General features: G+C 44.5%; 1 protein-coding gene across 1 annotated transcript in view; it reads right to left on the bottom strand.

Annotated features, from left to right (window-relative positions):
* UBE2H (ubiquitin conjugating enzyme E2 H) overlaps positions 1 to 26,508 on the bottom strand; it is a 90,703-nt gene that overhangs the window by 27,448 nt on the left and 36,747 nt on the right. The window contains exons 2-3 of the mRNA XM_075345356.1: positions 17,756 to 17,832; positions 11,953 to 12,027 (exon numbers count right to left, since the gene is read on the bottom strand). Of these exons, the coding sequence (XP_075201471.1) occupies positions 11,953 to 12,027; positions 17,756 to 17,832 (152 nt within the window). The remainder of the gene's footprint in view (positions 1 to 11,952; positions 12,028 to 17,755; positions 17,833 to 26,508) is intronic.

Genomic DNA, 26,508 nt, shown 5'->3' with positions numbered 1-26,508 from the left:
ACCACCTTGGACCACTGAGCAACAGTCCAGTAATTTTTCTCCTTGGCCCAGGTAAGACGCTTCTGGCGTTATCTATTGGTCATGAGTGGCTTGACAAGGAATATGACAGTTGTAGCCCATGTCCTGGATACGTCTGTGTGTGGTGGCTCTTGAAGCACTGACTCCAGCAGCAGTCCACTCCTTGTGAATCTCCCCCAATTTTTTGAATGGCCTTTCCTTAATCCTATCAAGGCTGCAGTTATCCCGATTGCTTGTGCACCTTTATCTTTCACACTTTTTCCTTCCACTCAACTTTCCATTAATATGCTTGGATACAGCACTCTGAACAGCGAGCTGCTTTAGAAGTGACCTTTTGTGGCTTACCCTCCTTGTGGGGTTGTGTCAATGACTGCCTTCTGGACATCTGCAAGTCAGCATTCTTCCCCATGATTGTGCAGCCTACTGAACTAGACGAAATGATCATTTTAAAGGCTTAGGAAGCCTTTGCAGGTGTTTTGTGGTAATTGTTCTAATTTTCTGAGATATTGACTTGGGTTTTCGTTGGCTGTAAGCCATAATTATCAATATTAACAGAAATAATCAGTTGAAATAGATCACTATTTGTAATGACTAATGTATGCATTTCCCTTTTTGTATTGAATTACTGAAATAAATTAACTTTTTGATGATATTTAATTTATTGCGATGCACTTGTATCCAAGAACATCCTGCTAGAAGTCTTCCAATGGTGACCTACTGTTGATCAATTGTTAGGTGTCATCTTGTCATTATCTCAAAAATGTGAACAGCATGATGAAGAGGACTGATTAAATGCCAATTTCATTGAACCGCAGAATTTATTGGGCGATTCATGGATCTAACATCTGTTGTGAATTTTGCCACTAAGCTCCTATTTGGAGAAGAGCAAATTGTGCACAAAGTACTGAAACATTGAACAGTTGGACATGTGCATTCAAAAGTTTAGAGGTCACATTAAAGTTTATCTAAAAAGGTTATAGGATCATCTTAAAATTTCATCTGAAAGCCAAATATCCCTAACTTTGTGGAGTATATGGAGAAATACTGTAAAGTTTTTTTAATTTACTAGTTCTTTATATTTGTCAGAAGTGTGAACATTGTCCAGGGATCGAGAGTTGAAAAGGTTCTCCATGAAGCTTAGCTTAACCTGAGGATTAGTAATTACCATTTTATTAGCCATGACGTTTCTGCAAGCAATGAAGTCCTGTCATTGCAAACATTCCAACCTCTGAAACGCAGGTTGATCACCATAAAACAGAGGTCAAGATACAGAACCAGGCACTGCTATCCATGCAAAACGCACAGCTGTGTGTGGTACTGCAGCGTGGCCACTACACTGTGGCAATCAACCTAAATATAAATAAAGGTTTGTATAGTAGATCTCACATTGTGTCTAATTGCACCTGTTAAGATTTTTTTTTTTTCCCACAAACTTTAGTGATAGCAATTTTTATAACACTCCGCCCACCTTTTTAAGATCCTGTTCACACTGTTTCTACAGCTTGTTTGAACCCCTCTAGCAACAGGATTCAGACAAACCGCTGACTGGGCCACAGATTACAATGAGGTGATCATACAGCGGGGATACACTGACGATTTTACAAGTTTTGCCACCTACCAAGAATGGAGACGTCTGTAATTTTTTTATTGAAGGTACACTTCAACTGACAGTCAGAATAAAAAAATAAAAAAAAGTCACATTGTATGGATTTTTAAATAATTTGCATTTTATTACATGAAATAATTATTAGGCGAAATAGAAAAATAGAGCTTAATATTTGATACACAAAATTTTCTTTGCAATTACAGACGTCAGACATTTCCTGTAGTTCTTGACAGAGAACGGCAGGGATTTTGGCCCTCCCCTCCATACAGATCTTCAGCAGATCTTTCAGGTTTCGGGGAGGGATCGGGGAGGGCAGTCACTGGACACTGTTTTTTAAGCTCCAGCCAAAGATTTTCTATTTAGGTCAGGTCTGGAGACTGGCTAGGGCACCCCAGGACCTTAAAATGCTTCTTACAGAGCCACTCCTTAGTTTCCCTGGCTGTGTGTCTTGGGTCTTTGTCATGCTGAAAGACCCAGCCACTACCCATCTTCAATGCGTTTCCTGACGGAAGGAAGTTATGGCCAAAATCTTGCCACACATGACCCCATCTGTCCTCCCTTTAATTCAGTGCAGTCGTCGGTCCCCTTTGTAGAAACGTACCTCCAAAGTATTGTTTCCACTCCCATACTTCACGAATTGTACAGCTTCTGCCAAACACGGAGTGGAGCTGATAGCAAAAAGTTCAATTTTTGTCTCATCTGACTACATGACATTCTCCCATGCCTCCTCTGCATCATCCAAATTACTATTGGCGAACTTAAAACAGGCCTGGACATGTGCTGGCATGAACAGGGGAAACCTTGCAGGCCCTGCAAGATTTTAATCCATGATGGCATAGTGTGTTACTGACAACAGTAATGTTTGGTCCCAGCTCTCTTCAGGTCATTGACCAGGTCCTCACATGTATTTCTGGGCTGATTGCCAGTGTTTCTCAGAATCATTCTTACCCCATGAGGCAAGAACTTGCATGGAGCCCCAAACCGAGTAAAATTGGCAGTCATCTTGCGCTTTTCCATTTCCTAATAATTGCACCAACAATTGTTGCCTTCTCACCAAGCTGCTTGCTTATTGTCCTGTAGCCTATCCCAGCCTTGTGCAAGTCTACAATTTTGTCGCTGGTGCCCCTAGACAGCTCTTTGGTCTTGGCCAAGGTGGAGAGGTTGCAGTGTGATTGATTGTGTGGATAGGCGTTTTAGACAGGTAAGGAGTTAAAAAAGGTGCAGTTAATACAGGTAATGAGTGCAGAGTAGGAGGGCTTCTTAAAGCAAAAATGAGAGGCAGAATTCTTGCCGATATGTAGGTGATCAAATACTTATTTCATGCAATATAATGCAAATTATTTCAAAATCATACAATGTGATATTCTGTCTATCCCAGTTGAAAAGTACCTACAATATCAATTAGATTTCTTCATTCTTTGTAGGTGGCAAAACTTGCAATAATCAGCAGTGTATCAAATACTTATTTTCTCCACCGTAGTTCAAGTGAAATTTATTTGAACATACATGTTCGTAGAAAAAAAATAAATAAATTTGAACTTTTCACCTCATTGCCTCATCAGTTGTGCGTATGAATCCCATTTTCAGAGTTTCTAACTAAATACCCGAATGCATTGCAAAGATACCATAAAGGAAAGATGTGCATCTTCCAAACACTGGGGCCACTGATGAAAAATACATGTGTGAACGAAGCCTTATTTTCCATTTTTAGTTTATTAAAAGTAAAAATCAGCCCGCCCTCAGAGCGCAGGTAAATTGTTAGGACAGGGAACGCTAAAATTAGCATGATTTGAAAATATTTAGTAAGAGTAGCCCCTTCTTCAAATTTTCAGGCCAATGTCGGTACCAGAAGCCTGCTTAATTTACATGCTTGCTTTGATGGCATTGCACACTCCTACACATCGCAGCATCAATAGGATGAGACTGCCACACTGGCAGCCCAAAAATCTGAAATAATCAGAGTGCAGTGTTCCTGCATATCGAAGGGCTGATCCCGCATTTCTCTGGTTGCTAGGGAACCAATTATGTCAGCGATTAAAGTATTAAAGTCGCAGGTATTCCCTGTGCAGAGGGGCTTCAGAGACACCCAGAGGAGACCATCTGAATCTACAAATAACAGCATCCTAATGAGCAATTACTACATCAGTGGTAACAATGACCTGTATATGGGAACAGCAGAAAACAGATGTGTTCTCTAACCCAGTAGTATATACAAAACAAACAAAGCAAAATAAGTCAAAAATAAATGAATAATCCACCTTTCATTGCACAAAGAACAACATAAGGACTTCGGAGCAGGATGTACATATTTTGCTCAGGTGTTCAAAAATTGAAAGGGAACCCACCATGTCATTTTTTTATGTTAAGCTGCTCGCAATATTTTGTTAGAGATGCAATGTGCTGCACTAACCTGGGGTTCTCAAACAAAAGGCCACAGTATTTTTCTATAAAAAACACTTTCCTGCAATAGGTGAATGCATTACAGATCTTCTTTCAGTCATAGGGGTGGTGCTCTGTATGGTTTCAGTCACAGTCCTCTTCAAATTATGCATGCAGTCTGACAGCGGTGACTGATCAGATGTCGTGGCAATCTCTTAACCCTTTAGTGACGGAGCTAATTTTCACCTTAATGACCAGACCAAATTTTGCAATTCTGACCAGTGTCACTTCATGAGGTTATAACTCTGGAACGCTTCAACGGATCCCGGTGATTCTGAGACTGTTTTTTCGTCACATATTGGACGTCATGTTAGTACCAAATTTAGGACAATATTTTTTGTGTTTATTTATGAAAAAAAAATGAATATTGGCAAAAATTTTGAAAATTTAGCAATTTTCAACTTTTGAATTTTTATACCGTTAAACCAGAGATTTCTGTGACACAAAATAGTTAATAAATAACATTTCCTACATGTCTACTTTACATCAGCACAATTTTGGAAACAACATTTTTTTTGTTAGGAAGTTAGAAGGGTTCAAAGTTTATCAGCAATTTCTCATTTTTACATCAAAATTTACAAAACCATTTTATTAGGGACCACATCACATTTGAAGTGACTTCAATAGGCCTAGATGACAGAAAATACCCAAAAGTGACACCATTCTAAAAACTGCACCCCCCAAAGTACTCAAAACCACAATCAAGAAGTTTATTAACCCTTCAGGTGCTTCACATGAACAAAAGCAATGTTGAATGAAAAAAAGCAAAAATTACATTTTACCTAAAAATGTTGCTCTAACCCAAATTTATTCACTTTTAGAATAAATAACACAACACAATGGACCACAAAACTTGTTCCCCACTTTCTTATGAGTGCGCTGATACCCCACATGTGGTCAGAAACCTCTGTTTGGGTAAATGGGAGGGCTCGGAACAGAAGGAGCAATATTTGAATTTTGGAAAGCAAATTTGGCTGAAATAGATTGCGGGTACCATGTTGCATTTACAGGTCCGCTAAGGTACCTAAACAGAAGAAACCCCTCACAAGTGACACCATTTTGGAAACTAGACCCCTCAAGGCTTCTATCTAGGGGTATAGTGAGCATTTTAGATCCACAGGTACTTCACAGATTTTGTTAACGTTACGTTGTCATATTGAAAATTTTAATAATTTTCTCAAAAATGTTGCTTTAGCATCAATTTTCTCACTTTTTCAAGAGGTAATTCCAAAAATTTGACCTCAAGGTTTGTTAACCACTTTATGAGCGCGGTGATACCTCACATGTGGTCTGAAACCTTTGTTTGGACAAATGGGAGGGCTTGGAACGAAAGGAGCAATATTTGAATTTTGGAAAGAAATTTGGCTGAAAAAGATTGCGGGCACCATGTCACATTTGGAGGACCCCTAAGGTACCTAAACTAGGCATTGCCCCCACTACCCAGATTCCTACTCCACACTGATGAGGGGCAAATACCCCGAAACGGCTGTCTGTGGATGGATACCATGCTTGGTATAGGTGGTCTCCTTGACTGGAGACTGCCCTTCCCGTGGTTGTTCCTTCCCGGTGAAAGACCTGGCTAGTTTCCTGCCAGCGTTGAGAAACACGTGATGGTGTCTCCGCGGCTTTCTTATTTGCATACTTCCCAGGGGGCAATGCTCTAGAATCACTGCGTTGAGAAACACATGATGGTGTCTCCGCAGTGGATATGTTGATCTCCCTAAGGTCAACAATGCTTGCTTAAGTAGTCTTATACTAGGCATTGCCCCCACTAGCCAGATTCCTACTCCACACTGATGAGGGGCAAATACCCCGAAACGGCTGTCTGTGGATGGATACCATGCTTGGTATAGGTGGTCTCCTTGACTGGAGACTGCCCTTCCCGTGGTTGTTCCTTCCCGGTGAAAGACCTGGCTAGTTTCCTGCCAGCGTTGAGAAACACGTGATGGTGTCTCCGCGGCTTTCTTATTTGTAAACAGCAGAAACCGCGCACAAGTGACCCCATTTTGGAAACTAGGCCCCTCAAGGAATTTATCTAGATGGTTGGTGAGTGCCCTGAACCCCCAGGTGCTTCACAGAATTTTATAACGTTGAGCCATGAAAAAAAAAAATAAAATTTTACCACAAAATTGTTATTTCAACCAGGTAGCTTTTTTTTTTACAAGAGTAAAAGGAAAAAATTCAGCATAACATTTATTGTGCAATTTCTCATGAGTTTGGCGATACCTTATATGTGGTGGAAATCAACTGTTTGGGCGCATGGCAGGGCTCGGAAGGGAAGGAGTGCCATTTGACTGCAAAATTGGCTGGAATCAATAGCGGACGCCAGGTTGCATTTGGAGAGCCCCTGAGGTGCCTAAACAGTGGCGGTCCCCCACAAGTGACTCCATTCTGGAAACAAGACACCTCAAGGCTTTTATCTAGGTGTATAGTGAGCAGTTTGAATCCAAGAGTACTTCACAGAATTTGATAAGCTTAGGTTGCCATATTGAAAATTTTCATTTTTTTCACAAAAATGTTGCTTCAGCATCAAATTTCTCACTTTTTCAAGAGGCAACAACAAACCGTGGACCCCACAGGTTGTTATCCAATGTCTTATGACCACAGGGATACCCCACATGTGGCCAAAAACCTCTGTTTGGATAAATGGGAGGGCTTGGAATGGAAGGAGCACCATTTAAATTCTGGAAAAGTTGAAATAAATTGCGGGCACCATGTCACATTTGCAGGGCCCCTTGGGTACCTATACGTTAGAAACCCCCCACAAGTGACTCCATTTTGGAAACTGGATTTTATTCAGGAGTATAGTAAGCATTTTGAATCCACAGGTACTTCACAAAAATGTTGCTGTAGCAACAAATGTCTCACTTTTAGGCTATGTGGCCATGATCCAGCGACACGGCGTCTAGTACACAGTGTCACCCTTCCTGCAGAGATGTGAGTGTTGTCCACGGGAGAACGCAGCTGCCCATGCCCACGATTTGGGTTCAGGCCGCTGTGGAGCTCTATGCTACCTGCAGAGAACACTCATCTCCGCAGCATAGAAGAGAAGTACATTGGGCAAGCACATTGGGCATGGGATTTCTAAAAATCCCTCCAATGTGCTTCTACTGCACAACGCAGCGCTATGGACACAGGGACACACTATGGACACACTCTGTGCCCAAAACGCTGCAAATCCCTATTATGGGCGCACAGCCTAAAATGCTACAATGGATGAATGGATAGATGTCAAACATATATAACGTCCCACCCACTGCATATTCTAAGCTGGCGCCCTTTAGTGCCTTTCATGTGGCACTAAAGGGTGCCTAGCCTTGTATTTAGCCCCCCAAAAAATTAATTAAAATAAACGACGTGGGGTCCCCCCTATTTTTGATAGCCAGCTAGGGTAAAGCAGACAGCTGTAGCCTGCAAACCACAGCTGACAGCTTCACCTTGTCTGGTGATCAATTTGGAGGGCTCCCCAGGCGTGGTTTTTTTTTTTTTAAAAAAAAAAAAAAAACAAAAACGTGGGGTCCCCCAAAATTAGATCACCAGCCAAGGTGAAGCGGACAGCTGGGGTCTGGTATTCTCAGGGTGGGAAGAGCCATGGTTATTGGACTCTTCCCAGCCTAAAAATAGCAGGCCGCAGCCGCCCCAGAAGTGGCGCATCCATTAGATGCGCCAATCCTGGCGCTTCGCCCCAGCTCATCCCGCGCCCTGGTGCGGTGGCAGACGGGGTAATATATGGGGTTGATACCAGATGTGTAATGTCACCTGGCATCAAGCCCTGGGGTTCGTGATGTCACAGCATCTGAACAGATACCCGACATCACTAACCCAGTAAGTAATAGAAAAAAATAAAGAGAAAAAAAAAAAATTTGAAAAAACACTCCCCGAAACATTCCTCTTTCCCCAATTTATTGAAAATAAAGAAATTCCGGTCGCTGTAATCCATTTTGGAGGTCCCACGCCGACTCTGGATCTTCTAGAATATGGGGTGCACGTTCAGGGAACGTATCCCCCATTTTCTGGAAGAGCAAGCTCTCCATGAGCAGTGTGGGTGCAGTAATTGAGAATACTGCACTCACACTGCCCCGGTCCAACTTAGGGCAGAGTGACCTGCAGTAACCTCATTCCAGAATATGAGGGGCACGCTCACAGAACGTACCCCACATTTTCTGGAACAGCAGTCTCTCCATGTGAGGAGTGTGGCTGCAGATTACTGCACTCACTCTCCCCCGGTCCACAGTGGAGCAGCGACGTCAGCGTCCCTGCTTGCAGGCATCCAGCTGACAGCCGCTGTCTGCGCATGCGCCGCCAGCATTCAAGAAGGAGGCGGCGTGAACGCGGGACGGATCAGCAGACAGGTAACGTATGACCGGGGGCTGGGGGGGGGGGGTGACGGGGGGTGACCTAGCGGGACCTGGGGACACCTTTCTGTCGCATGTGACGTGTCACATGTGGCAGAAAGAGCAGAATGAATGCGGACGCGCGCTGTGCGCTGCGCGCCGCCATCTTCCACGCTCGAGGGGGGAGGGGGGGTGGCTCTGGAGACCCGGAGGGGGCTCCGGTGACCAGAGGGCTCCGGTGGACCAGAGGAGGGGTCAGGGGGAGGACATTTCCCTCCGATCTGAAATGTTTGATCATTTCAGATCGGAGGGAAATGAATGCAGAGCTGGCGCCGGCGGCAGTTTTCTGTGCGCTTCGGCGCCATTTTGAGTGCTCCGGAGCGGGGGTAGGGGTGGTGGGGGGACTCTCCGGTACCGGGGGCTTTGGGGGCACTAGGGGTTTAGATTTCTTTCTCATCTGACATGTTTGATCATGTCAGATGGAAAAAAAAAATCAGTTTTACCGGCCATTTCTTTTTTTTTCATGTGTTCGTCGGTATACAGTGTATACCGCCGATCACATGATCGGGGTCCAAAAAAAACACCCCGATTCATAATCTGGGGGGTCTAAGCTACCCCCGGTAGCTGAAACCCCCGAGATTTTCGGTCGCTGGGGGGCGCTACAGGGTTTTTTCGGGCCGCCGCTTTAAAGCGGCGGAACAGAATAAGTACCCTGTTTTGCCGCCGCTTTAAGTCGTACGGCCGTCGTTATGAGGTTAAATTCCGCGCTTGCGCACTGATCAGCTCCCCGGGCATGCGCACTGAATCTGGGTGTACATCCCCAGCTTTATGTCACATGTGCATGCTCCAGAGCTGCAGTGAGTAGGTGGCTGATGTCTTTATGAGCCCACTTTTTTTGTGCACCACTCTGTTCTCATCACTGTACTTGAGGCTCCGGAGCCGGCGCTTCTATGAAGGGAAGGTACTGCTCTGTTGTCAAAGGGTGAAACGAAGCAAGGGAATCATCGTCTGAGAAGGCAGAGATCTTTACTATCGAACGTCCTGTTCTACATGGTAAAAATCTTAACTATTAGGCTGTGTGCGCACTTACCGGATTTTGCCGCGGATTTTTTGCGGTTTTGCTGCATGTTTCGCTGCAGAAAATGTTCATAACGTCTCTGCAGTGAATCACCAGCAAAACCTATGAGCAAAAAAAAACCCTGTGCGCACTAGGCGGAATTTGACAGCTGCATGTTTTGCTGCGGGATTCCCGCAGCAAAAACAATTGCATGTCAATTCTTTTCCGCACATCGCTGCGGGATTTCACTACATTGACTCCAATGTTAATTGTGAAATCCCGCAGGGAATAACGCAGGCAGCAAATTCTGTGCGGTTCACTGCGTTTTCCTGCGTTATTCCCTCCGGTATTTCGCGGTTTACCTCCGGTAATGTACATCGCTTGTCTGCGGTTTTGCAGGGAAGTGATGTCATTACAGGAAGAGGAAGCGGAGCAGAGAGTAAACACACACAGATCACACACAGACATAGAACACACAGACACATAGAACACACATAGAAAGCAAACGGAAATAGAGAAAAAAAAACAAAAAAAAAAGAACGTGGGCTCCGCTGCATATCTACCGTCCAGCCGAGGTAAGCACACAGCGGCGGCCCGGTATTCTCAGGCTGGGGAGGGAGAGGGGCAGGGTTAATGTCCCCCGCCTCCCTCCCACCTCCCGCAGCCGAGAATATCAGCCGCAGCTGCCCCGGGACTGTCGCATGCATTATGCGGCAGCACCTGCGTGTCCCCGGCTCTTCCTGCTGCCGTGTAGCAGTGGCAGTCAGGGTAATACAAGGGGTTAATGGTGGCGGATCGCCACCATTAACTCCAGGCTTGATCATGGCAGCGTCTATGTGACAGCTGACATGATCAACCCGTAAGTAAAGTGAAAAAACACAGAAAAATCCTTTAATTTTAAATAAAACAAATAAGGCTCGTTAACCCTTTTATTAACCCCTCCCGAAACAAAGCTCCGACGTAATCCACAGGTCCTGCGCTGCTTACATCCAGCCGCGACTGTCACAGACACAGCGCTGAATGAATGCAGCAGACAGCAGAGGTAATTACCGGTCATTTCCCACGGCCGGTAATGTGAACTCACTGCCGACCGTGGGAAATGCAGCTGTCTGTCTGTCTGTCTGTCTCTTTAGCTATCTCAGAGTGAAATGACTTTTTTCTGTGTGCTTTATTGCATTGAATGCAATAAAGCACATCCCAACCCGCATGCGGCAAAACCGCGGCAATACCGCGGTTTTTTACCGCGGGTGCGATAATCTTTGAATACCTGCGGAATTTTCTTGAGAAAATTCCATTTTCCAGTGCGCACATAGCCTTAAGGGGGGGGGGGGGGGGTAATCCGGGACTTTAATACCCTTGTGTTTAAGCATGCCCTGATTTTAGAATACTTTAGATTCTGGACCACCATTTTTAATATTTTTTTGCCACACAGAATGGAAGTGCATGCCAAACATGCAGTAATTACATCAAACTTCCCTATACACACTATTTTTTGCCAGATCCAACCAGATTCTGCATTTAACATTTTTTTTTTTTCCCGCACCACAAAAAAAACCCACGATGTACCTGGGTGATTATTACACATGTACAGAAGCTAAAATTTTGAAGGGGATAGGGTGAGGACTTTTTTTTTAATAATTCCTTGTCATTTACTTTAGAACTGAAGGTAAATTTTTTTTTTCCCTTTCAAAACAACTACCATATTTTTCGGATTATAAGACGCACTTTTCATCCCAAAAATTTTAGAGGAAAATGAGGGGTGAGTCTTACAATCAGAATATAGATTACTGGTGGGGCTGTCTGTGCAGCTCTGTGTGCGATTGGCCGGGTGCGTGCGGGCGACCTTGTACCTGTGGCTGCATGCTGCCAGGTGCCTGTGGCTGCGTCTCTGTCCCAGCGGCCATCTGCTTCTTTGTGCGGGTGTGCCTGCTGGCTTCCACCATGTGTGTGCAGCTGTGCAGACTGCGGCGGGTGTTCCAGTGTGTCCGCAGTCCCGGTTTCAAATGATGGCGCCAGGTGTCAGCGTGTGCGCAGATACAGCTCTTGGGTGAGAGCTCCATGTGCACATGCGCCGCTCCAGGCACCATCACTTGAACTGGGACCACGGGCTGACTGGGACACTCACTGCACCAGCCTGCTCCAACACTGAGCCGTCGCCAACACAACCTCTGCCTCCTGTGACCCCGCTTCACCACCACTGCTACCCCCCTCCAGTAAGACAACACCGGAGTATAAGACTGACCATTTTTTTTTTTTATTTACCTTCTTTCGCTCTAAATTTGGGGTGCGTCTTATAATCCGGTGCGTCTTATAAATCGAAAAATACGATAAATTTAACTATCAGATTGTAAAATTGGAATGACCCATGTATAACATAAAAACAAAAAATGAGTAACACTAAGAAATAAGGATAATTGGACCTTAATATACAACTTTCCATTCTCTGGACAAAACATGCCAGGCCTCAAATGGGTTAAGAGAATTGAAGCAAAACTTACCTATAGAAGGAGACTTGAAAGGATATTTATCAGGAAGGTCAACTCTAACTTTCCACACTCCACCTTCATATGGTGCTGCCATAAAGAAAGAAAAAAAAATAAAAAAAAGACCAAGTATGACTAAAGCTTTCCAAACACAAGGAAATGATGTGGCAAAAAGGATCTGCTCATGATGTCAAAGAACAATTTCTAAATTCATCCATCAACAAATGTATACACTCCTTACCATCAGCCATAAAAAGTTTTGTTCTGACTTGTCTTCCAGAGCGCACCACTATTCTGCCCGGGAGACTACGCTCCTGGAGATTGGCGATCCCATTGCCGCTGAAGCAAATTGTCAATGTTCCTAGCAAGGCAATTATGGAGAAGGGCAGGGACACTGAAGCTGGCCGGAATCAGTCAGCCGCAGTGAGCGCGCTCTTTGCTTAGAATTTAGCATTAAGCAATTTTAAACACGTTGCGAAAACCCCTTTAAAAACGCACATCTACTGTGTGGTAGTAACAATTTCACCTCAAATTTAGTTTGTCATTTTCAACATACTACTTTATGCAATGGCACACCACACGTGTTTTGGTTTATATGCAGAAAGCACTGTGTGCCTTGATTTTCTTATTCAATTCTGAAGTGTACTTGCAGTTACAATTTTAATATTAGCAGTTCCTAAAGGGGAGAGACATCCCATAATAGATAAAGCTGTTTGCTGGCTCATGGAAAAGGTTCTATGGTATAAAAACATCGTAACAATATTTGACAGTACTGGAAAATGACTTCATATGATGCCAGGTGGATGCCAGTGATGGTTTCACACAATTTGATCAAATTGTATGAGCCCAAGCATAATCTATATAGCAGTAATGCAGTTCAGAACTGGCATTCAATGTTCGCATATTCCTTAGCAAACAAGCAAGCCCAACTGCATCTGAGAGCTAACACAATGCAACAACCTGCACATTTATTTCATGTTTGTCTTCAGGTGCTTGTCAATTGTGTTTTTTGCAGCATCTACTGATGCACATTGTAGATGGTACCCACCAGAAGGTTTACGAACTAAGTAATTAAGTTTATAAAGTGGAATCTAGTGTTATTTACAGTAACCGGTCACATTATGGATGCGTACAATCCTCATTTATAAGCCAGAAGCATGCCTTAAAGAAGAATGCTGTATTTCACAATACACACTGCATATTAAACAGATCTTGTAATGCCTGATAAATGTGTGTCAGAATGGCGGTATAGTTCTGATTTTAAAGAGGTTTTTCTAGGAACACAGATTGAAGTATTATAAAGCCCACCAGAAGTGAAGAACTCTCATAACTGACTTGCTAGATTTCTGCCCGGTCTTGATCGGTCACATGTGGTGATGCGACCTGCAGAGCTTCACTTCCTGTTATCGGTTTAAAGAACACAAGGTTTCCTGTATGTGCTTTGAACTGCTCCGTCACCAGTCTGCACTGAACGGTGATGACAATGGAGGCTTGAACAGTGATCCGAGCCAGTTGTGGGTAATGGGATGTGTAGAGGGAAGGGGAGCAGAAGACACAGGCAGTGCAGGCTCCACAGTGAATAGTACTCTAACTGGGCAACTCAGAGTGCAAGATTATATGACTACGCTATATGACCACTTGCTCCCCAGCAGTCACTGAGCCTAGGTGGTGCTAGTGTCTGTACCTCTTAATACAGACTACAGGAGTCTCAGGATAGCACATATTAATTGAAGAGGAGGCAGGAGGGGGGGGGAAAACTTGGTGCAGCGTTTTATCATTCTTGAGCCAGTGTATGGTACTTTGTAGGGAGAGTGGGTGGGGGTGCATGACCGGGGAGGATAGATACAGGTCTACTACTTGGGACATGTTAGAGGTACACAATAAGAGATGACAGGAAGTCCAAGATGTAAACACAAACCACGAGGATGGCTGTAAAGGGGCAAAAAAAAAAAAAAAAAGTGAAGGTGTGTCCGTGTCCCCTTCAAGATGAACATATTACATGCAGGGGTGTACTACAATAGGTGCAGGGAATTGCAACTGCACCCGAGCCCTGCCTGGAACCAAGGAGGCTGAAAGTAGAGACTATTAGAACGGTATGAAAATACATTAATATGTCCAATCAGTAGCCAGGTTTTTTTTAGTGGTTGTCAACTCAGCAGTCACTGTTATAATCCATAGTGTGATCAGTGATATATCAGAAGTGGCAACCAATATGGCTGAAGTTTCCCTTGTAACATTAAGCGATTGTTTAGAGTTCCAACACCAAACCTAGGTGCAGTACCCACAAGACAAACAGCCATTATGTGCATTGGTAATAGATGTATAAAACACAAAAAGGAATCTATCGTACCTGATGCTTAGTAGGTCCAGGAGGACTGGAGGGGTGGGCCTTCCGGATCTCCGCTTATATAGCCTGGCCTCACTGGGAAAGTGTCCTAGACCTGTTCCACAGGGGGGGCCAGAGGAAATGGGTAAATATTGAACACATGAGATCTGGACTTGAGCCCGTGGACAGGCTCTGGTTTCACCCTGCGGATAAGACAGTATGGGACCCCCCCCCCCCTTCACTCCTTTTAGAGAGCCTGACCAGGTTTACGAAAATCCTGCACCTCTCCTTGGTCCCTGGTCCACTAACAACCCTGTATGATAACCCCGCCTTTCCGGCAGGCATGGACAGGGATATCTTTTTGCAAAAAAGATAAGGCGAACGGCCGGTTGTGATGGATTATATCTGCAATTCGCAGTTTATTCCATTGCCACAACTCCTCAGATTACAGACCCCTTCAGGAGCCTGGTTCTTCCACGAACAAATAAAAAGCGATGTTTGGTCCTTGGCTCCCCGGGGTGCACTCGAGACTAGCCCCTTTGAGACCCTGTCCTCGGCAAAGATCCCTCCAGAGCATACAGTTTCGAGGTTGTACGGAATTTTCCTTGAAGCCCGTACAAAGAGCAGCCCGTAGATTGCTTTCCTCCCTAAGTGGAAAGTTGACATTGGTAGGGATTTCTCAGAAAAGTGCAAAAATTCTGCTCTTCTCTCAAAAGTGAAGGTGTATCAGTGTCCCCTTCAAGATGAGCATATTACAAGCAGAGGTGTACTACAATAGGTGCAGGGAGTTGCAACTGCACCCGGGCCCTGCCAACCAAGGAGGCTGAAAGTCCCTTCTTCAGCTTATATAGAAAGACCAATACTATTTAACAGTTCTGGTTGGAGACTTCAGTAAAGGATTATTCTCAACCAACACTGATTTTCAGGAGACACTGCTACTCTGCCTTCTGGCTTCCTAATTGCTAGGGCTAAGTGCCTCTTCTCTCAAGTCTTCCCTATGTTTCCTGACTCAGAAGAGGAGTTCCAAGATACTCTCGATATGTTATAGATGCCTGCAACTATCAACAGCATCTTCCCTTCGGTCCCGGATGCCTGCTGGAGATGAGAGCACCACAGGGGACCTTATAGTCATATATGGTGGTCTTGTCCTCTTGTCCTCTCATTAGGGGTTTATGGACGACAGCTGTCTTCGACCTCATCAACAAGCACTCAACATTCAAGGTCAGCTTATCTCCAGAACTGACCCTCTTATCTATGTGCAACCTTTCAATCTCAAAATATAAAAAAAAGAGTATGATCAGACACATCATCAGCTGCCAGATGGCTGATCCCTTGACTTTGGAGGTAGACGAAGACTCCATTACGATTGGAGCTTGTCGTAGAATTAAATGACATCTTTAGAACGGAAGAGCTGGTGGCCCAGGTCACAGACGGCTCGGAAAAGTTTGACGTCTGGACACCGTGGATCTTGCTATGCGGGTTTTCGGATTTGGAGGTGTGGGTGGTCACAGAACCACCCTCGTTAGATGCGAATCTCGCATATACTTGAAGGACAGGCGGCTATTCCTGCAGGGTCCCTTCCCAGACTCATCCCTGGTCTTTCCTCCCCTAGTGTCTAGATGGTAATATCCTTCCTCTTTCATGGATTACTCACCTTCTCCTCTCTTTTCTTTGTTTCACATCATCCCTCCTCGTGGGTTGACATATAATTAACAAATTTGTGTTAAGGCCTACCTAGAGATACTGTAACTCTGATTGATATATGTCTACAATAGGTATACACGATACAGAGTACAAGTATGTATGTGTGTATGTATGTATGTGTGTATGTATGTATGTGTGTATGTATGTGTGTATGTGTGTATGTGTGTATGTGTGTATGTGTGTATGTATGTGTGTATGTATGTATGTGTGTATGTATGTATGTGTGTATGTATGTGTGTATGTGTGTATGTATGTATGTGTGTATGTATGTATGTATGTATGTGTGTATGTGTGTATGTATGTATGTATGTGTGTATGTATGTGTTTCAATAAAATTTGATTTAACTGAAACACAAAAAGGAATAGACTCAGATTACTAAAATTTACTAAACATCGGAAAAAGCTTTCAAAAAGCCAAAAATGTGAACATTTGGTTGATTTTTAAAGAAAAAACACAGGTAGTTATTTCCACTTTCAGGTTGCAGTGACCCTGAGGCATTGTCAATGCAGTACTATGAAACTGCCCAGTATAGACTATTGTATGGCTTGACCCCAGAAAACTTTCTGGACTTTGGAATCCAGATTACACAAAGCTTCTGTTTTTCTACTTTAAACAGATAGCAACTCTGCAGTTACATGAAAACATAGTAACTATTAAAGAGAACTGGTCACTTATGAATAGTTTAAGAAAAAATAAAACCATACCATAATGTCCTATTTTGAAGAAAAAAAACCTAATTGGTACCCACATTGACTCCATTTTTTCAGTACATTTTGCCTGGTCTACGTCTGCTGCGACATTCAAAGGATCTCCCAGCACTATTAAGAGCCTTTCAAAAGGAGCCAACTCTGCATTTTACATGCAGTGTCCCATGTGCCAATCTTGTGAAAGCACTATCCAGTTCCTCGACACTTCCACTTGCGTCATGTTCACATGCCCCAAGAGTCCCAGCAATTACATGCTTTGTCTGGGCTAAGCTCTCCTTCTCCCAGAGGAGCCCTGCTCATACTTCACGTCATTGCATTCGGATACCGCAGACAATGTCAGCACTCATGGGGTATCCTAGCATGACATCAGCAGAAGTGTCAAGAATCCAGATCATGTAGTCACAGGAGCAACGGCTGCAACAGAAAAACAGGACACTGTCACTAACAAAACATGTTCGTAATATAAAAGCGCAGTCAACATGGCTCTTCATAGTGTACAACCACTAATACTAACAATATCACTTATATCTCAGTGGGGTTTTTTTCACTAAGTTGCATCCAAAACAAAAATCCACAACACTCCGAGCACTAGTTACACTCTATTCAATAGTATCTGTGTCCTTCAAATGGGGATACATTTGAGAGTGCTGACAGGTGCAAGGAAGCCATGCTGGTCTCCCCGCCCTGCCACTTCTCTTCTGGGACACGCATGCAGCACATCATGCCTCCTGAATAGTTGTGCATGAGCCTGGCCAGAAGTATTCAAGTCTGCTCTACACTGGTAAAACACTTATAGACAAGTATAGACATAATGAACATTGCAGACGTTTTATATAGATGACGTTAGTTGAAAAAAAAAAAAAGGTCTCAAAACCTGCTGACCGTTCCCTTTAAATGAGGAATCATTTTCTGAGGCATACTGCACCATGGGCAACCTGCACACATAGCTTTAAAAGCAAAAAAATGAAAACTGCTGGAAAATCTGAATGCCACTCAAGAAATTCTATCAAATCACCAGCATTACCATGAAGTGAAGATCATACCTGGAAGAAATGGGATAATCGTAATAGTAATACTTACTTCCTTGTGGTCCATAAAACTTCACTATAAATTCATTTAGCCCTCCTAGGATTGTGACTTCATGTTTGCTTTCAATACTGAAGAATTCATTAAGGACAACACCTGTAAAATGGATTATAGCATTCTACAGCCCAAGGTATATAAAGTTCAAGGATGAGACACTGCTGAAGTGTGCTTTTGCATCACCAAGAATAATCCAGATACTAACACTTTTAATTACATTTTATTTCATTTCTGAGATTGTATATTTCCATTTGCTGTACATAATTATGGGGGCCCATCTTGCCTGAGCTGCTGTAAAATGCACTTATATGCTTTATGGTAGCCACAGACAATAGGACCCAGCAGCCTGGAGCTGTTCATTGACTCCCATGATCAGGCATAAATACTTAGCAAAATCTGTGCTTCTATAACACAGACTACTCTTACGTCCTTCCCTTATAAGAAGGGAACCTGAGAGTTGATGCCGACTGTGGATTGGGCAGCATTTACCAGACACTGACTATGATCTCAGACAGCGTGAGACTCCGAAATGCTGCAGTAGGGAGAATCTGCCGGGGATCCGCCTGCCCGACTAGTCTCCTGGGTTGCTCGAATAGCCACCGGGGACCAAGTACCGTATGTTTCATGCTATTTGCAGCACTCTGTTTATTTGAGTATGCAGAGCGGTTAACTATTTTTTGCCAGTGTAAACAATACAATCACCCAATGAACAAGCATTTTGACTTTTGTTGTGTGATCGCTGGCGTTAGGACAGGTATTTAGCTATAAAGGCTCAATTCCAGATTATCTACCCAAGCTACGAGTTTCATAGAATCATAGAATATTAGAGTTGGAATGTACCTCCTGGGTCATCTAGTCCAAACCCCCTGCTCAAAGCAGGAGTCACTAAATCATCCCAGACAGATGTCCGTCCAACCTCTTTAAAAACTTCCATTGAAGGAGAACTCAACCTCTCGTGGCAGCCTGTTCCACTCGTTGATCACCCTCACTGTCAAAGTTTTTTCTAATATCTAATCTGTGTCTCCTCCCCATCAGTTTCATCCCATTGCTTCTAGTCTTACCTTGTGAAAATGAGAATAAAACTGATCCCTCTACAGCAGAGGTCCCCAACTCCAGTCCTCAAGGCCCACCAACAGTGCAGGTTTTTGGGATTTCCTTAGTATTGCACAGGTGTTAATGTAATTACCTGCCCAGGTGCTGGTTCCAACAGCAGTGCAATGCTAAGGAAATCTTGAAAACATGCACTGTTGGTGGGCATGGAGGACTGGAGTTGGAGAACCCTGCTCTACAGTGTGATAGCCTTTAAGATATTTGTAGACAGCTATTAAGTCTCCTCTCAGTCTTCTCTTTTGCAAGCTAAACAATTCTAAATCCTGTAACCGTTCCTCATAGGACATGGTTTGCAGACCAGTCACCATTCTGGTCATTCTTTTCTGAACTTGCTCCAGTTTGTTGAGGTCTTTTTAAAAATGTGATGCCCAGAACTGGACACAATATTCCAGATGTGGTCTGACCAAAGAGTGGTAAAGGGGGATAATGACTTCACGTGATCTAGAATGTATGCTTCTGTTAATACATCGTAGAAGGGTGTTTGCCTTTTTTGCTGCTGCATCACACTGCTGACTCATGTTCAGTCTGTGATCTATGAGTATACCCAAGTCTTTTTCACACATGCTGTTGGATAGCTCTATTCCTCCCATGCTGTATGTGCTCTTTTCATTATTCTTGCCAAGATGTATGACTTTGCATTTCTCCGTTAACCATTCTATTAGTTGCTGCCCATTGTTCCAGCTTGTTTAGATCTTGTTGAATCCTCTCTATCTTCTCTATTATTAGCTATTCCTCCTAGCTTTGTGTCATCAGCAAATTTAATCAGTTTACCCTTAATACCTTCATCTAAATCATTGATAAAGATGAACAACACGGGGCCCAGGACAGAGTCCTGTGGTACCCCACTTGAGACAGTCTTCCAACTGGATGTGCAGCCATTTATGACCACTCTTTGACTCCGATCACTAAGCCAGTTACGAATCCATCTAACAGTTGCATTGTCCTTTCCACACTTGGTCATTTTTTCAATAAGGATTGTAGGAGATACTTTGTCAAATGCTTTACTGAAGTCAAGTTATACTATGTCTACTGCATTTCCCTGATCCACCCAGTCAGTGATTTTGTCATAGAAGGAAATTAAGTTAGTCTGACATGACTTATTAGTTACAAACCCATGCTGGCTCTGGTTAATCACTTCATTCTCATCCAGGTATTTGTATAATTGTTGTTTAATAATTTGTTCAAATATCTTTCCTGGTATGGAGTTTCCTATGAGCCATTGAAAACTCCTTACCAACCGCCAACAATTCAGGTCTAGAATAGTAAATTCTAAGAATTCTGTAAGTTGCTAAGGAGTGAAAGACCAATATTTGTAATAGTTGTCATAATTACTTTGCGCATGTATATGGGCTGTGGCCTGTAGATTGTTCCAGGTAGAAATCACTTGCTCTAACATTGTAGAGAGGTCTGCCCGCGAAGGCCCCCACTGCTCCCATCATAGTTTTCAGTCTTCTAGCAAGGGTTACACATACAGTCTGAAAATCAAGGCCTGACACATCCTCTTACAAATATATGCCCACCATACAGTAATCAAGGAGCCAGGCACGTTATATATCTTCTTACACATCGCCACCATAGAGAAATAAAGCCAGGCACACGATGTTCTCTTACACATAGGAGTCTCGCGTCGCAAATGAAAAATCTATTCCAGGAATCTGCACTGCTGTCATTACATGACAGCTTGTATTTTCTGCTAGAAGACATCCAACATCAGCTAAAAATACAATACCAACCTGGCGGAGAATTAAAGTCTAACACTACAGCCGAATGCCCTAGTGTTCATGCATGAGCATGAAACAGATCATATCACATAATATGCTGCATATATAAATCAACATGAAAACATAAGCCCATCATAAAAGCATCAGCGTTCCAAGCAAGCATGAGCATACCTGTCCAAACATGCCGGGCACACAGACTCAGATGTCCCTGCTCACTACACTTGTGGTAAAAATGAGCATCCATTAGAAATTCGGACCTCTCAACTGTCTACCAATTAAAAGCTACAATCTTCATATAGAACACAAAACCAAGATAAAGGGTCTGCACAATTATGAACGCGCTTAGTGATTAAAACCAGTAGAGTACAAAGAACTATTACATATTTCATCTTAAAAAGGGGCTGTCCAGGTTTAGGATGAGAGCCTGCAGTGACTATATGACCAGACTTCTGAATCCTGACAGCGTGCTTTGCTCCAGTGAGCAGAAGGTCACATGACCACAAGCATTCAATTTGCATATTCGCATCACATGTCTATGACCCAGCACAAGAGAATTCTCCCAGCGTGCACATTGCACAATGTCACGATTCAGAAGTCTGCAAACTAATACCAAACCTGAATAACCCCTTTAAGGCCTCCGACACACATCCGTGAAAAATACGCATGTGTGTTACGGTCCGTTTTTCGGGTCCGTTTTCAGTTTTTAAGTCAGTTTTTCTGGTACGTGTGGCATCCGTGTGAATTGCGTATGCTAGCCGTAAGTGCGTGTTGAATGTCCGTGTGTGCGTGAGATACGTAAGTGACATGTCCGTGTGTTGTCCGTGTGTTGCCCGTGTGAAATGTTCCACGTGTGATGCACAATGACGTTGATACATATCGGCTGACAGACAGCGACGCGCGATTAGAATGAACTCGGGTGAACTTCACCCGACTTCATTGTCATACCGCGGCTCTGTCTGTCGCGTACTGATTAGCGGTCACCCGAAGGATTCACCGGTGACCGCTAATCCCCTGAGTGACTGAAGTGAGCAGCGCGATTAGTGCTGCCGTCACTCAGGTTACCCGCGGCTAGCTGGATCCTCCACCCGTGACCGCAACTCATCTGTGACTTCATCGCTGTCACTCGGGCGACTTGCAGTCACAGTTGGAGGATCCAGCGGTGGCCGCGAGTAACCTCAGTGACAGCTCAGCTGATTGCGTGGCTCACCTCAGTTGCTGTGTGGAGCTGACAGGAGCGGCAGTGTTCTTCTGCAGCTCCTGTCACCTTCATCTAGCAGAGCTGGAAGCGACGCGCGACCTCAGTGGATTACGCCAGACATGGATGGCTTTTTCGGGCTTAATAAATTGGTGAACGAGGGTATTTGTTAGTGTTTATTATTCCAAATAAAGGATTTCTTCGGGTGTATGTTTTTATTTACTGTAACTTACAGATTAATCATGGAAGGTATCTTGGGGAGACGCCTGACATGATTAATCTTGGACTTCGTGGCAGCTATGGGCTGCTGCCATTAACTCCTTATTACCCCGATTGTCAACGCACCAGGACAAATCGGGATGAGCCGGGTAGAGTCCCAGAACTGTTGCATCTAATGGATGCGGCTATTCTGGGCGGCTGCTGGCTGATATTGTTAGGCTGGGGGTCTCCCCATCCTGAGAATACCAGCCTTGCGGTCCCCCCCAATTTTGATACCAGCCAAGGTAAAGCCACACGGCTGAAGGCTGGTATTGTCAGGATGGGGAGCCCCACGTTATGGGGAGCGACTCAGCCTAATAGCCAGCAGCCGCCCAGAATTGCCGCATCCATTAGATGCGACAGTCCTGGGACTCTACCCGGCTCATCCTAAATTGCCCTGGTGTGGTGGCTATTGGGATAATAAGGAGTTAAGACATAGGTTAATCATGGCAGGCGTCTATAAGACCCCATGATTAACCTGTAAAGAAAAACAAGAAAAACACATACACCCAAAAAATCCTTTAGGCCATGTGCGCACTGGGAAATGGAATTTTCTTGAGAAAATTCCGCATGCTCTCAAAGATTACCGCACCCGCGGTAAAAAACCGCGGGGAAACCGCACCCGAAAACCGCATGCGGTTTGCCGCGGTTTTACCGCGGTATTATTCGCGGTATTGCCGCGGTTTTGCTGCGTGCGGGTTGGGATGTGCTTTATTGCATTCAATGCAATAAAGCACATTGAAAAAAAAAAAAAAAAAAAGTCATTTAATTCTGAGATAGTAGATAGATAGACAGAAGAATAGATAGATAGATAGATAGATAGACAGACAGACAGAGGGATAGATAGAGGACAGATCGCTGCATTTCCCACGGTCGGCAGTGAGTTAACATTACCGGCCGTGGGAAATGACCGGTAATTACCTCTGCTGTCTGCTGCATTCAGCCTGTGTCTGTGACAGTCGCGGCTGGATGTCAGCAGTGCAGGACGCCGGAGCTGTGGATTATGCCGGAGCTGTGTGGATTACGCCGGAGCTTTGGTGCGGGAGGGGTTAATAAAAGGGTTAACGAGGCTTGTTGGTTTTATTTAAAATAAAGGTTTTTTCTGTGTGTGTTTTTTTCACTTTACTTACGGGTTGATCATGTCAGCTGTCACATAGACGCTGCCATGATCAAGCCTGGGGTTAATGGCGGTGATCCCCCACCATTAACCCCTTGTATTACCCTGCCGCCAATGCTACACGGCGGCAGGAAGAGCCGAGGACACTCCCGGTGCTGCCGCATAATGCATGCGACAGTCCCGGGGCAGCTGCGGCTGATATTCTCGGCTGCCGGAGGGGGAGTGAGGCGGGGGACATTACCCCTGCCCCTCTCCCTCCCCAGTCTGAGCATACCGGGCCGCCGCTGTGTGCTTACCTCGGCTGGAAGGTAAATATGCAGCGGAGCCCACGTTCTTTGTTTTCTATATTTCCGTTTTCTTTCTATGTGTGTTCTATGTGTCTGTGTTCTATGTGTCTGTGATGTGTGTGTGTGTCTGTGATGTGTGTGTGTGTCTGTGATGTGTGTGTGTGTGTCTGTGATGTGTGTGTGTGTCTGTGATGTGTGTGTTTACTCTCTGCACGGCTTCCTCTTCCTGTAATGACATCACTTCCCTGCAAAACCGCAGACAGGCGATGTACATTACCGGAGGTAAACCGCGAAATACCGCAGGGAATAACGCAGGAAAACGCAGTGAACCGCACAGAATTTGCTACCTGCGTTATTCCCTGCGGGATTTCATGATTACATTGGAGTCAATGGAGTGAAATCCCGCAGCGATGTGCGGAAAAGAAGTGACATGCACTTGTTTTTGCTGCGGGATTCCCGCAGCAAAACATGCAGCTGTCAAATTCCGCCCAGTGCGCACAGGATTTTTTTTCTCCATAGGATTTGCTGGTGATTCACTGCAGAGATGTTATGAACATTTTCTGCAGCGAAACATGCAGCAAATCCGCGAAAAATCCGCGGCAAAATCCGGTAAGTGCGCACATAGCCTTATTTGGAAAAAAAATACAAAATCACCCTTTCACCACTATTGAAATCCCCAAACAGCCCTCCAGGTCCGACGTAATCCACAAGAGGTCCCACGACGCTTTCAGTTCTGCTACATCGGCAGCTGACAGCGAGCGGCCGCAGACCATGACCGCTCTGTCAGCTCCAAGCAGCAACTGAAGTGAGTCGCGCTATCAGCGATTACGTCACTCAGGTTACCCGTGGCCACCGCTGGATTCTCCAACTGTGACAGCAAGTCGCCCGAGTGACTGAAGTGATCAGCGGTGCCCTCACTTAAGTGATTTGCGGTCTCGGGTGGAGGACTCCAGCTGGCCTCATGTAACCTGAGTGACGGAACCGCTGATCGCGCGGCTCACTTCAGTCACTCAGGTGATTTGCGGTCACCGGTGAGTCCTTTCACCGGTGACCGCAAATCAGGCCGTGGCACACAGACACAGCCGCCCGATGACAATGAAGTCAGATGAAGTTCATCAGAGTTTATTGTCATCGCATGGCTGTCTCGCAGTCAAAAATGCATCCAAAATGCACTCAAAATGCATGCATTTTGGATGCATTTTTTTGTCAAATGCAGTGTTTACAATTGTCAAAAGCCAGAACGCAGCGTGTGCAAAGCTTTAAAAGTGTATCTGCTGGTTTAGGCAGCTTTCACACTACGTTTTTTTAACATGCGTCATGAACGTTTTTTTGCTGTAAAAGCGGATCCTGCTTTTACAGCAAAAAAACGCATGCAAAATGCATGTGTTATTTTGCAGGATCCTGTCACTTTAAGTTTATGGGCGGGCATTGGAGTCATGTGATCGGGAGTCAGTGAAACTGAACGTGAGACTGGGAGCCGGCTTCTGCCAGCTGTGGGGACTCATAACCAAGGTAAACATCGGGTAACTTGCTTGGATACCCGATATTTACCTTTGTTACGAGCTTCCGTAGCTGCTAGGAGCTGGGCTCCCTACTCCCTACACACGTAACCAACGGAAATATTGGTTAACTAAGAAGCGCTTTGCTTGGTTACCCGATATTTATCTTGGTTACGAGTGTCCGCAGCTCTCAGGCAGGGGAGTGAGAGAGGAAAGGGAGGGTGGAGAGAGGGAGGAGGAGAGAGAGACTGATCACCCGAGGCTGGTTTCTGGGCATGCTCAGTAGAGCAAGCAGGATCCTGTCTATCAGCATGCCAGCGTTCACATACGTTTGCATGCTGTTTAGTCAGGATCCAGCAATTTGCAGTATTTGGACGCAGCTCAAAAACGCTACAAGTAGCGTTTTTGAAAAATGTTAAAAAACTGCAAGTTGCTGGATCCTTACTATAAACACACACAAACGCAGGTGAACGCATGTTGTCGCGAGTCCATTGCAAATGCATTGAAATGAAAACGCATTTGCACTGGATCCGTTTTTGCGTTAAAGAAACGTTCAGGACGCATGTTAAAAAAAAGTAGTGTGAAAGCAGCCTTAACTGCCAGAAAACATTTTGTTTGCAAATCAGGTCTTGGTGCACCCTTAGCTTGGCTGGCCAAAGGCTCAGTGCACCAATACGCCAGCTCAATTTTCATATTGAGCACTGTAATATTGTTCAGGCAAGCACTGTCAATCTCCATGGGCAGATCTACACCTCTGCATGGACACAGCAGGGGCACAGACACACTCACATTGTGTCAGTGGGCTTTTACTGGTTCCTGTCTGCACTCAAATATCGAGCGACAGCCACAGACAGGAGCCTGCAATAACACTGAGTCCAGCTGGGTTCCTGCAGCGTGCGTGCCAAACTGCAGACTCAGGTAAGTGCTGTCAATCACGATATGCTAATTGAGCTAGTGTTATGGTGCTCTGAGTCAAAAAAAAAAATGTTTCCTTCTGGAAACTAAAGTTTGTACCATGGGTATGATTATTTAAAAAAGGAGCCAAGTCACCTGCATGAGTTTTTCTTTAGTTCTCTGGGGGTGACAGACTCCCTTTAAGAAACAGCAGTCAGTTTCAAAATGTAAAAGGGAAACATTGAGCAACAAGAGTTCTTCAGTCATAAGTGTCATAAAACAGCATTGTACTCTGTATGGGGAAAATGTATGAAATCAGTACACAATGGTAGAATGGGTATAGGCCCTAAGTGAGTTAACACGCTGCTCTAGGCCAACACGTAATGTAGTATGATCACATGACTAGGACGCCTGTACTTCATCCAAAATTATAGCTGCCCAGTTTGCTCGCAGTCATCGAAAAATTTCAGGGTAAGGCCAAAGTTCGTGAAAACTAAGAACTGTTAGAGAAAATATATTGAGTAACTTTAGAAGAGTTTTATTTGCCGGAAAATAGGAATCTGATAAATGCCTGACAGGTGAGGTGCATGTGCTACCTCTGGGACGCCAGTGTCAGGAGAACAGACATCTGGTGACCTTGGTGGCCCACTCCCGGCAGGTCAACGTGCA

This window comes from Anomaloglossus baeobatrachus, chromosome 4 (genome assembly GCF_048569485.1).
Source record: "Anomaloglossus baeobatrachus isolate aAnoBae1 chromosome 4, aAnoBae1.hap1, whole genome shotgun sequence".
Lineage (NCBI taxonomy): Eukaryota > Metazoa > Chordata > Amphibia > Anura > Aromobatidae > Anomaloglossus > Anomaloglossus baeobatrachus.
The sequence above is the reverse complement of the archived record's forward strand: the minus strand, read 5'-3'. Positions and strand labels throughout refer to the sequence as shown.